General features: G+C 34.9%; 1 protein-coding gene across 2 annotated transcripts in view; it reads right to left on the bottom strand.

The window, feature by feature from the left end:
* Positions 1-225: 225 nt before the first annotated feature.
* The window catches only part of RRAGB (Ras related GTP binding B), a 35,340-nt gene continuing 22,915 nt past the window's right edge, over positions 226-12,650 (bottom strand). For both annotated transcript variants that reach the window (XM_043459266.1, XM_043459267.1), the window contains 5 exons: positions 11,330-11,425; positions 9,041-9,163; positions 3,092-3,183; positions 1,636-1,751; positions 226-755 (listed from right to left, as the gene is read on the bottom strand). In XM_043459266.1, coding sequence (XP_043315201.1) covers positions 658-755; positions 1,636-1,751; positions 3,092-3,183; positions 9,041-9,163; positions 11,330-11,425 — 525 coding nt within the window. In that variant the 3' untranslated portion in view covers positions 226-657. The remainder of the gene's footprint in view (positions 756-1,635; positions 1,752-3,091; positions 3,184-9,040; positions 9,164-11,329; positions 11,426-12,650) is intronic.

Below are 12,650 nucleotides of genomic sequence, written 5' to 3'. Positions count from 1 at the left end.
CTTTCTTTCAAAATTCCTTTACCATTTCCTATCATATTATATCAAAACTTCTGCCTAGCTTTAAGGCTATCATTTGGCTCATCCTTCCCAACCAACTTTATTTTATACTATTTCCCAAACAGCAAGTCTTCTTCCCCTAGGTTAAGTGTGAAATTCATTTTCTTTTTCTTAGGGAAAAGCTGAAGAAACAAGGGAAAGAAAAAAAAGAAAAGAATGTTACTGAAATCTGTAACAGCAAAACTTTATTTATAATTGCATTTAAGGAATATTTTTAGTGCATGCTGAGAAAACAGTAATATTCCAAACATATAGGTTACTATCTGATGAGGAATATAAGATGATGCTGGAAAAGGCTTTGGCATACACAACAACTGAAACCAGGTTATTAGAACACTTACACTATTAGAACATTGTTATCAGAACACTTACATATCACCTACTTTTATGTCACACCAAATTCACAGACAGTTTATCTTCTAACTTCTTACTGGCTATTTAAGTAAATAGCATTCAAGACTATACATTAAGACTGGGGAGTAGGGAAGAAATGCAGAAGTGATAATCATCACAACATTTCAGAGCCTATATATACTAATACAACATTAAGAAACAGTATTCCAATTTTTTTTTTTTTCTGAAACAGCATTTGGCAAAGTTTTAGCGCATGAGAAGACACTGCTTTGGTCCATCCACTCTTTCCAGCTTTTCAAAGTGTTTCCTGGCATTGCGAATATTGATCAGAGTAGCTGCAGAAGCTGAGGATGGGGTAGGGAAGATAGCCAACACAGTTAGTACAAATAGCCAAAGGAATATATTACTAGTAAAAACAAATAAATGAAAGAGAGCCAAATCCCTCAATGTATGTCACAGAGAACCTATGTCCCAAGTTAACCAGAGTTTAATTTTTTTCAGTAAAAGATTTGTTTATATTCTAAACATAATATTTTCAAAATAAATTTTCAAACTCGTTTAGTTTGGGGCTAATAGTAAAACATTATCTTCTGCTATATTCTAATATTAACCTAAAATAGATAATTTAAGAGATAATTTAAATTTCTGGGAACATCCTAGAAATACTGCTAGAACCTTTATTTCAATAGTTGTGATCGATACAGCTATTATGGCATGGAGGCACCAAATATCTATCTCCATGCCCATAATAAAAATATGGGAGTACGGTACTTAGAAATATACAATGACATATAAAATGTTTCAACAATGAAAAGTTCAGAGCTTAGAGTGACTAGTCCTTTAAAAATATATCCTATGTGGAGCACAACTCATACATTTGAGTTTGTTTTCTTTAAAATCCCCAGATTTAGTAATTTGATTTTTGAAGCTCCAATGAAAAATATAATACCCTAGAGTCTAAATTATTTCTAAGCTTCAAAATATAAATTGATTAAATAAAAATTATTTACCATTAGTACTAATTTATTTTCATTGTGGTAAAATACGCATAAAATGAAATTTACCATTTTAACCATTGTTAAATGTATAGGTCAGTGGCATTAAGTACATTCACAGGGTTGTGCACTATAAAATAGTTTTTCAGTATCTTTAATAATGTACAACCTCTAAGGCAATTTAAAGAATATGTGGCTTTGAATCTATGTCAGCTAAGTTTAAACTTACGAATGGATGGATCTGACATCACGACCATCACATAAGTGTTGGATGTAAAAATGTCAATGAAAGCAGCAAAGTTAGAGTTCCTGACTTCCATGCTCTGGAAAGAGGCAGCTAGCTTGCTATAGGAGAAAGGGGAAAAGTGAGTAAAGGACATAAAGTAATAGTAATATCAGACATTCTTATCTTTCATGTTAACATTTGCATACTATTATATCTCAATCCACCACCTCATTAAGACAGTTAGTCACTAAGCTCACTTTGTTTTCCCAGGAAACTCTAATGCCAAATTTAACATGCCTTGGAAAGTGGCCTTGACAGAAAGCAGATTAGGACTTGATAGTGACTGTGAAATGAAAAGCGGGCTTAGACCTAGATTCACTTTAAAAATCATGTTGCCGAAGATTTCTCTAATATTTAAGTTTATTCTGTTGAAATTTTCCTATCATTGAGATTAACAACTATACCTTTTGAATGTTAGTTATGTTGAAATTCTAGGAATGACCCCATTTCTTCGAAAACAAAAAGAATAAGAATATTTATATGCCATTTGCAATTTATTCTTTAAAAATGTTGGCATAAACATACCAGAAAGTCTCAAAGTGTGCTAAGGCATAAAAGGGATAACTTACACTAGAATAACTTACAATAGAATAATTGTCTGAGTATCAAAGTTTTACCATGATAAGAATTTTGATTATTAAAACTTTACTAGATTATGATGTTCAGCTGTTCCTACTTCCTACATTCACAATGCTAAGATTCAAACTAGATTTAAACAAAGCTGAGACAATATGATCAGACATTTTTAGATGCTCTTCTTTGTACCATTCCTGAAATCAGTACCACACTATTTTAATTATTATAGTTTTATAGTAAATCTTGGTATTTGGTAAGGTAAACCTTCCTTCTTTTTCAAAACTTTCTTGGACATCGTCTGCTTATTTCTTCCCAAATAGTAACAAACATATTGAAAGTGCACTCACCTTAGATATTTTTCTTATGCTTCTTCTGCATCAGTTGAGTTTGCATTAAAGGATATTGTCTTTCACTTCAGTCAAGAAGTTTAGAGTTGAGCTTTTCTCTATTTTAAATTTTTTATTTATTTGGGCTGTGTTGGGTCTTCATTGCTGCACAGGCTTTTCTCTAGTTAGGGGAGTGGGGGCTATTCTCTAGTTGCAGTGCATGGGCTTCTCATTGTGGTGGCCTCTCTTGTTGTGGAGTATAGGTTTAGTTGCTCTGTGGCCTGTGGGATCTTCCCAGATCAGGGATTGAACCCACATCTCCTGCATTGGCAGGCGGATTCTTTACCACTGAGTCACCAGGGAAGCCCAAGATTTATTTTTAATATAAGGAACTATGCTGAATATAGAAGTGGAGTCTACTAAAGGTATTTGAACCTCTCAAATATGACAATTTTTTCCAGAGATAAATATTGAATACATCACACAAGATCTCTTACCTGCAGCTCAGCTTAAATTGCTTAATAATGTTGCTGATTTTCTCGAATCTGTGGGCATCACGCTGTTCTTTACACTGATAGTGAGAAATCACCTGCAAAAAAGAGCAATGCCTTTTCAATCCATGCCGCATTGTCATATCACCCTCTACTACTCCTCAAGCCATTACATCCATCAGTCTCTTAGTCACCCTGATTTTCAGGGTAGAGTTGGCAACTGGCTTTACTGTCTTTATTGATCTGTCCCATATTCTATCAGTATTTTGAATAAATTCAACATCCCTAAGGATGACCCATCCAGTAATGTTTGGTTATAATTTTATTAGAACATTTAAGTATTATCTGTTTTGGTTCACTGCTAGCCTTTCTCACTTACTTTAAATATTCATCTTATTCCAATATTTCACAGAATGGTTGTTGATTCAAAAAAGTACAAATCAAAATAGAAAAAAAAATTCTTAGCTGTTCTTGAGGTGTACTTAATGTACTTAATTTTAACGAAGGCTATAACCAAGTGATTTTTGGTATTATATTTAAAAATCTTAACTGATTGATTCTAACTTCTGAGGATGTACTATTTATAAATGAAAAATGAACCTATTCATGATGGACACCAATGCCAGCTGAAAATGCATCCCCTAACACTTTCAGATTAATAAAACCACAAAAATATTTCCCATAGGCTGATGTTAAGTTTCTAGTAGGAAGCAAAACTGAGTCATTTGCCAGAAGAAAATTCACAGGGCAATTCCCTGAAACTATCTGAAATTTCAAAAACATAATTCCAGACCAATGGTGGAATAGGTTCCTGTTGCTTGACTTCAAGCACCTCAGTGAAAATGGTCAAAACACCTAAACACAGTCCTCAAGAGAAACCAAAAGCCACTTGTTATTGTTGGTGAAAAACAGAGCTCATATTAAATTAACCTCTATGATCATATGTGGTAGATGTGGCAGGAAAATACCACTAAGCAGGATTCTATCATGCCATGTGTATCAGGACAGACAGAAAAGCTCACTTGCTTGCTGCTATTCACACTAGTGGGAAAGACAGGGCTCAGGATAATGAACTTCCAAGCAAGTAACCCCTGCCTATGGGGTGAGGCAGAAGACACTGGTTAGGTCTCGTTGCCTCAGCTGTATCAGTTAGCAGGAAGAATGACTGCCAAGTATGCTGCCATTAAAAATAATGTTTCTACAAAGTTAAAAGCAAAAACTGCACCTGCATTCTCTGCATTCTGTTGGCTGTAATAGGAAAAGAAACCAATGTTTGACAGTCTGTGAGCTATATGCCGAACTTTGTACTAGGATTTAATGTTATCATGTCCTATTTTAAATCACACAAAAATTATGATGTAATTAGTATCTCTATTTTATAAAAGGGGAACCAAACATAGATTAAAATATGTGTCTATCATATATATGTTGTTTACAAGAGACCCACTTCAGATCTAGGGACACAAAGAGACTAACAGTAAGGGGGTGGAAAAATATATTCCATGCAATTGAAATCAAAAGAAAGCTGGAATAGCAATACTCATATCAGACAAAATAGACTTTGAAATAAAGATTGTTATAATAGACAAAGGAGGACACTACAAAATGATCAAGGGATCACTCCAAGAAGAAGACATAACAATTGTAAATATATAAATGCACCCGACATAGGAGCACCTCAATATATAAGGCAAATACTAACAGCCATAAAAAGAGAAAGTGACAGTAACACAAAAATATTAGGGGACTTTTAACACCACAATTTCATTAAGGACAGATCATTCAGACAGAAAAATCAATAAGGAAATGCAGGCCTGAAATGACACATTAGACCAGATGAACTTAACTGGTATTTATAGAGCTTTCCATCCAAAAGCAGCAGGATACACATTCTTCCCAAGTGCACATGGAACATTCTCCAGAACTGATCACATGCTGGACCACAAAGTGAGCCCCGCCAGGTAAATTTAATAAAATTGAAGTCATATCAAGCATCTTTTCCCACCACAACACTATGAGGTTAGAAATCAATTAGAAGAAAAGAAAACTGTAAAAAACACAAATACATAGAAGCTAAATAATATGCTACTAAACAACCAATGGATCACTGAAGAAATCAAAGAGGAAATAAAAAATACCTAGAGACAAATGAAAATGAAAGCATGATGATTCAAAACCTATGGGATACAACTAAAGCAGTTTTAAGAGGGAAGCTTATGGTGATATAATCTTATCTAGGAAACAAGAAAAATCTCAAATAAACAACCTAACCTTAGGCCTAAAGCAACTAGAGAAGAAGAATAAAACCCAAAATTTAATAGAAGGGAAGAAATCATAAAGATCAGAACAGAAACAAATGAAATAGAGATGAAGAAAACAACAGAAAAGATCAATGAAACTAAAAGCTGGACCTTTGAAAAGATAAACTTGATAAACCATTAGCCAGACTCATCAAGAAAAAAAGAGGAGAGGACTCAAATAAAATTAGAAATGAAAAAGGAAAAGTTACATACAGCTGATACCACAGAAATAAAAAGGATTGTAAGAGACTACTACAAGCAAATATATGCCAATAAAATGGAAAATCTGGAAGAAATGGACACGTTTCAGTACAACCTTCCAAGACTGAACTAGGAAGAAATAGAAAACATAAACAGACCAATCACAAGTAATGAAATTAAAACTGTGATTAAAAATCTTCCTACAAACAAAAGTCCAGGACCGGATGGTTTCACAGGTGATTTAGATCAAACATTTAGAGAAGAACTGACACCTATCACTCTCAAACTCTTTCAAAAAACCACAGAGGGTGGAATATTCCCAAACTCATCCTACAAGGCCATCATCACCCTGACACCAAAACCAGACAAAGATATCACAAAAAAGGAAAATTACAGGCCAGTAACACTGATGAACACGGAAGCAAAAACTCCTCAACAAATATTCTTTCAAGCTGGGAGTTTATTTGATTTCATCCCCTAATGAAAAGATGAGCCATTGTGAACTGGGAGAAATGGAGGTTGACAACACTAACTGCTGCTGCTGCTGCTAAGTCGCTTCAGTCGTGTCCGACTCTGTGCAACCCCATAGACGGCAGCCCACCAGGCTCCCCCGTCCCTGGGATTCTGCAGGCAAGAGTACTGGAGTGGGGTGCCATTTCCTTCTCCAATGCATGAAAGTGAAAAGTGAAAGTGAAGTTGCTCAGTCGTGTCCGACTCTTAGCGACCCCATGGACTGCAGCCCACCAGGCTCCTCCATCCATGGGATTTTACAGGCAAGAGTACTGGAGTGGGGTGCCATTGCCTTCTCCGGACAACACTAACTAGAACTACTCAAAGCCCTAACCTTTTCAGTTGCCATAGAACTGAAATAGAACACAAAAACATTTAGGGAATCTACAGCATAGTAGACTCATCTCAATTTTCTTTTCTCTGTGTCATAAAGAAACTTCTTCCAGACTGCCAGAACCTCACTTTTCTTCATCTTACTGTCCCCAATAGCAAGTTTTTACTGAGTAGCAAAAAAACAAAGACACAGATGAAAGAAATCAAACAAGACACAAACAGAAAGATATACCATGTCCTTGGATTGGAAAAATGAATATTGTCACAATTACTATATTACCCAAGGCAATCTACAAATTCAACACAATCCCTATCAAATTACCAATGACATTTTTCATAGAACCAGAACAAAAGATCTTAAAATTTGTATGGCGACACAAAATTCCCTGAATATCCAAAGCAATCTTGAGTAAGAAAAACAGAGCTGGAGGAATCAGGCTCCTTGACTTCAGACTATACAACAAGGCTACAGTAAATGAAACAGTATGGCACTGGCATGAAAACAGACATATAGATTAATGGAATAGACTAGAAAGCCCAGACGTAAATCCATGACCTATGATCAATTAATCTATAACAAAGGAGGCAAGACTATATAATGAAGAAAAGACAATCTCTTCAATAAATGGTGCTGGAAAAACCAGACAGCTATATTTGAAAAATTAAATTACAACATTCTTTACCACCATACACACAAAAACTCAAAATGGATTAATGACCTAAATGTTAGACTGGACAGTATAAGACTCTTGAGAAGAAAACATAGGCAGAACACTTTGACATAAATTGCATCAGTATCTTTTTCAATCCATCTCCTAGACTAATAGAAATTAAACACAAACAAATAGGATTTAATTAAACTGAAAAGCCTTGCACAGCAAAGGAAACCAGAAAGAAAGCAAAAAGATGACTCACAATATGGGAGAAAATATTTGTAAACTATGCAGCTGACAACAGATTAATCTCCAGGCTTACAAACAGCTCATGTGGTTCTCAATATCAAAACAAACAAACAAACAAACAACACATTCAAAAAACGGGCAGAAGACCTAAATAGATATTTCTCCAAAGACATACAGATGGCCAAGAGACACATGAAAAAATGCTCAACATCACTAATTATTAGATAAATGCAAATCAAAACTATAATGAGATGTCACCTCAAATCAGTCTGAATGGCCATCATGAAAAAAATCTACAAACAATAAATGCTGAAGAGGGTGTGGAGAAAAGGGAACTCTCCTACACTCTTGGTAAGAATTTAAGTTGGTAGAGCCACTATGGAAAACAGTATGGGGCTTCTTTAAAAAACTAAAGCATGGTTGTCATGTGATCCAGCTCCCTGGCATATATACCACTCCTTGGCATATATCTCAATAAAAGTATAATTCAAAACTATACATGCATCCCTATGTTCAAAGGAGCACTATTCACAATAGCTAAGACATGGAAACAGCCTAAATGCCCACTGACATTGAATGGATAAAGATGTGGTACATAAATACAATTGAATATTACTCATCCATAAAAAAGAATAAAATAATGCCATTTGCAGCAACATGGATGGACCTAGAGAATATCATATTAAGTGAATAAGTGAAGTAAGCCAGAAAGAGAAAGACAAATATCATATGATATCATTCATATATGGAATCTGAGAGAAATGATACAAATGAACTTGTTTGCAAGACAGAAACAGACTCACAGACTTAGAGAATGAACATGTGATTGCCAGGGTGGACAGGTGGGTGTAAGGATAGATTGGGAGTCTGAGATTGACACATAGATAGATGCTGCTATATTTTAGAACAGATGGCCAATGGGGACCTACTGTACAGCACAGGGAACTCTGCTCAATATTCTGTAATAACCTAAATAAGAAAAGAACTTAAAAAAAGAAAAGAAATGTGTCTAAAATCACCAAGCTTTGGTAGAGCTCAGAAACAAATTATTTACTGTGAGCTACTCTTAGGGTTATATTTATGTAGCTGATCGGCAAGTACTCATGCAGTTCTTTTGACATGGCAAATGAGTTTTTATTACTGTTATTAAACATTTTACTTATAAATATAATATTGGGTTTTTCATACTCCCTCACAGCCATATACACAGTAGGAGATAATATTATTAAGTTGAATTTATAAGAAAAATAATGCCAACATACCTCTTTGCCCTTTCACCTCACCATCTGAACTCTTATCTATGTCACTGAGTTGACCATTACATCTCCTCCATGTTAAAAGTTTTAAACTGTTTTGGAGAAAGGGGTGTGATGCAAGTTTTCTCAAAGGAAAATACCCATCGTTTCATAATAGAAGTCAATGGGAAATAGGAATTATTTAAGACAAATGGACAATTATTAACAAAATAATCTAAATTATATAGTAACAAATACCTGCAAATGTCTAAGTGCTACTAATTAGTAAAGACCAACACACAAAAGAACTTCTTTCAAGTTACTTGCTGACAATACTACTTCATAAATAAAGCTATGTATGCTGAAGTAATGACAAGAAGGAAAACGAGTCTTTCTGAAAGTGGCAACATATTCTTCATTGCTGAACAGAAGAAGGTGAGTGTGAAATACATCTGCACAGCAGAAACTTCTCACCAGAAAAGTGGCTCTCTCAAATAGAAGTACTTCATCAGCCTCGATAATTTCAGCAAAATTCCTTAGGTTCATTTCCAGCTGCTGGACATTGGGGATCAGCTGATAAACAATGCTGGACCAAGCCTAACAGAACAGAAGCACAGTGCAATATTACTAACTGGTAAACAGGCCTAGATCTTTGCAAATGTGTAAGTATACTATGGGCTTCCCTGGTGGAAGTATACTATAATATATAGATAGGAAAATATAGTCATAATTGAGTCTTAAACAAATTCTAGTAACAAATATAACACAAATGAAGTGAGAAAATGAAACTAATATTTTATTTTTGTTGTTCAGTTAGATTTTTAAAAGTTTCAAACACTTATGAAATGCTTCTTTCCACTGGTAGTTAGAAATCAACAAATACTTTAGTTCCATCATATTGCCTTAGGGAAAGCTGAAAACTCTGACTTACTGGGCTAAAGAACTTCTAATCCAGTCATTCAAATAGATATCTAAGACCAATAGTATAGATTGCTAAGATCAGAACCCAATATTTACATACATCCAATAATCAATTTAGTGTAAACACCAGAGCCACATAGAAAAATGGCCCCTCCCCTCAATGGGATAACATACAAGAGAAATTACAAGAGAAAATAGTGGCATTATTTGTAAAGGCTTATTGTCAGCTGTATAAATTATTGATCTAATCAAATAAAAATGGTCCACTGTGTGTTTGCCTAAAACTGATTTCATCCAGAGGAGTATGACTATAATAGGAATTTAAATTAATCACACTCTCCCTCTATTTTCTTAAGGCTCTTTTATTTGAATTTTCATTATAATATTTCTTTAAATATCACTCCAATTTGTCTGGTAGGGTGTATAATCTTCTCTTCCCCTACTAGAGCACAGGAACCTGGTCTTAGTTATTTGTGTGTCCAACAGTATCAAGCAGATATGCAATGAGTGCTTGTAGAATAAAAGTTAATAAATATAAAAATTTATGTCAGCTCTATGTAACATTGATGTAAGAGATGTAAGAGCCATGTTTCTGTTCCAATTAGTTTTATTACTTAGGCATGGGGGTTCAGGTTCCAAGTTCCCAGGTCGGTGTTAATGTCACTGCTGAATTTACCTTGGAGAAGGCACCAAAGCTAACCACAGCAGAGACATTGTCACTCACAGCAGTGTTGTGATTAGCCAATTGTCTTTGGTCGTGTTATGTATTGCCATCCTTCACACCGCAGTTGGTTCTTATCAGTGCGTCATGTCCATCCTTATTCACGGTTACCTGTTCTATGGGAATAAGGCTTTGAGAGAAATTCGGCCCAAATTAATCTAGAACAGTATTTCCTAGACAGGTATCTCAAAATGATCTGTTATTAGAGTGAGGCTGGGTCAACATAATATTGGGAAAAATTAGTTAAAAAAAATCAGTGGTTATGTTTTAAAGTCCAACTGTTTTTCTCCTTGGCAAATCAGGTTTCTGTGCTTTTGGTTGAAGATACTTGTCAGATGCAGTTGATACTGAGGCTGTAGCTATGAGTCACTGAGAAGGATGCTTTCCTACCTAGATTTGTCAATGAATATCAGAAACAGTCTGAAGGAAAGGTCTGACCACAGGAAGACCCAAAAGAAGCCAGTCTTTCAAATCACTAAATCACTGGGAGAAAGGGAGAAAGCAGGATAAGGAGCCTATGTACCAACGAGGTAATTTCAACTTCATCCATAACACAGCTATTATTGTAACCTTTACAACTACTACAAGCAGTGTGGTATCTGTCCCAGCAATAGGAACAATTTCTTTGGTTGAAAGAATGCTAGTCTTTAATTTTGCATGAAAGTTGCAGCTATCATATTCTTGGAATAACACTTCTCATTCTAAGACTCCCTTCTCCAATTTCTCCCCTAAATACTGTTCTTCTATTGCCATCCAAACTTAGACAGACTAGCTTATATCCTGTAGAAGTACCTGAATACTAGATACAGTCCCAATCAGCATTGAGACCAAAACAGGTCAAAATGGATGATGGACAGTGAAACTTCTACTGTCATGAAGATCTGCATCAAATTAATCAGGACCAAACTGGGCTAATTAGGTGTGATCTGGTAGGTATGTCGACCCAACTTAAAATCAAAACCAAAATCTCTTAAGGTTAAGTTAGATACTTTTTAATTTATTGTAGATAATTTCTTCTTTTAGTTCAACACATCTAGATTGCTATGAAAGACTCTTTTAGTTTTGATAATACCTTTCTAGCTTTTTTTTCATGCTCTTTAAACTCAGGGAAACATACACACCTTATAGAGAGTTTCATCCCAGATAGATGTTCGGAAGCAAGAGCATTCCAATGGGCGAGACAAACGCCTCAGATCTTCTTCTCGCTCTTTAAAAATCTGAAGTAAGAAGACCAATATACTGATCAACATATAACAGCTCTCCTCTCTCACTGCAAAATCTGAGGTGTAATATTTTAAAATATTTTAAACAGAGGTATTTCATTTTCCCCCAGAGGAATTTTTAAATGTGTACCTTTCTTCACTGACTAGGATGACAGAAATGATTTCAGGTCAGGTCTAAAAAGTGCAACAGCTACTAGAATTCTTCAGGACTGTGCTGATTATTCTGAGTACTCACTGAGAGTACTATGTTGGAAAATAAAATTCACCATATACAGAAATCTTAATAAAATATATCTAACATTTCAAATCACCCAATCTGGGTCACTTTTAAGATATCCATACCAATATCAAGATTTTATAAATCAAAATACTTAAACTTGTGTAGATATGTTTCTCTCTCATACACACATGCATACATTCATACATATTATTTCTGTACAGGCTGTATTTATTTGGCTACATAGATATAACAACTCATTACACACAAATACACACACACACACACACACACCCATATGCACATGGAAAAACATTTATTTATACAAATACAAATAGATACACAGATATTTTCCAGAGCTTGCATGAGTGTATGTTCAACATTGTGATGGATAATTTTATATTACCAATTTGACTAGGCCATAGGACCCACACATTTGGTTAAACACCAATTTAGATGTTGCTATGAAGATATTTTTGATGAGATTAATACTTAAATCAATAGACTTTTAGTAAAGCAGATTCCCCTCCATAATATGAGTAGGCTTTATATAATTGGTTGAAGGCTTTAAGAGAAAAAGACCCCCATTTCCCAGGAAGAGGGAATTCTGCCTTCTAGACTGCCTTCTGACCCAAACTTCAACATTGACTCTTTCCTGGGTTATCAGCCTGCCTGTAGATATCAGACTTGCCAGCCTCTGCAATCATGAGTCAATTCCTTAAAATTAACTCAATCTCTCTCTTATTCTCACATATTTCTTATTCGTTCTCTTTCTCTGAGGAACCTGAGTAATACACACACATATAAGGAAACACTTTATTTTGCTTGAAATTGCTATTCACAGAACACCCTAGCCATTTTACTCTAAAACTTCCAAGTCTGAATCTTTAATGAAAGAGTATACTTCTGTTAATTAAGCTTAAAATCCCACAAAGAACATTAATGTATCTTTGGGGATATTTACATAAGTATTTAGAAAACATTAAGTTGATCACTAAAAAT

The sequence above is a fragment of the Cervus canadensis genome, chromosome X (genome assembly GCF_019320065.1).
Source record: "Cervus canadensis isolate Bull #8, Minnesota chromosome X, ASM1932006v1, whole genome shotgun sequence".
NCBI lineage: Eukaryota > Metazoa > Chordata > Mammalia > Artiodactyla > Cervidae > Cervus > Cervus canadensis.
This window is presented reverse-complemented; position numbering and strand designations above follow the sequence as displayed.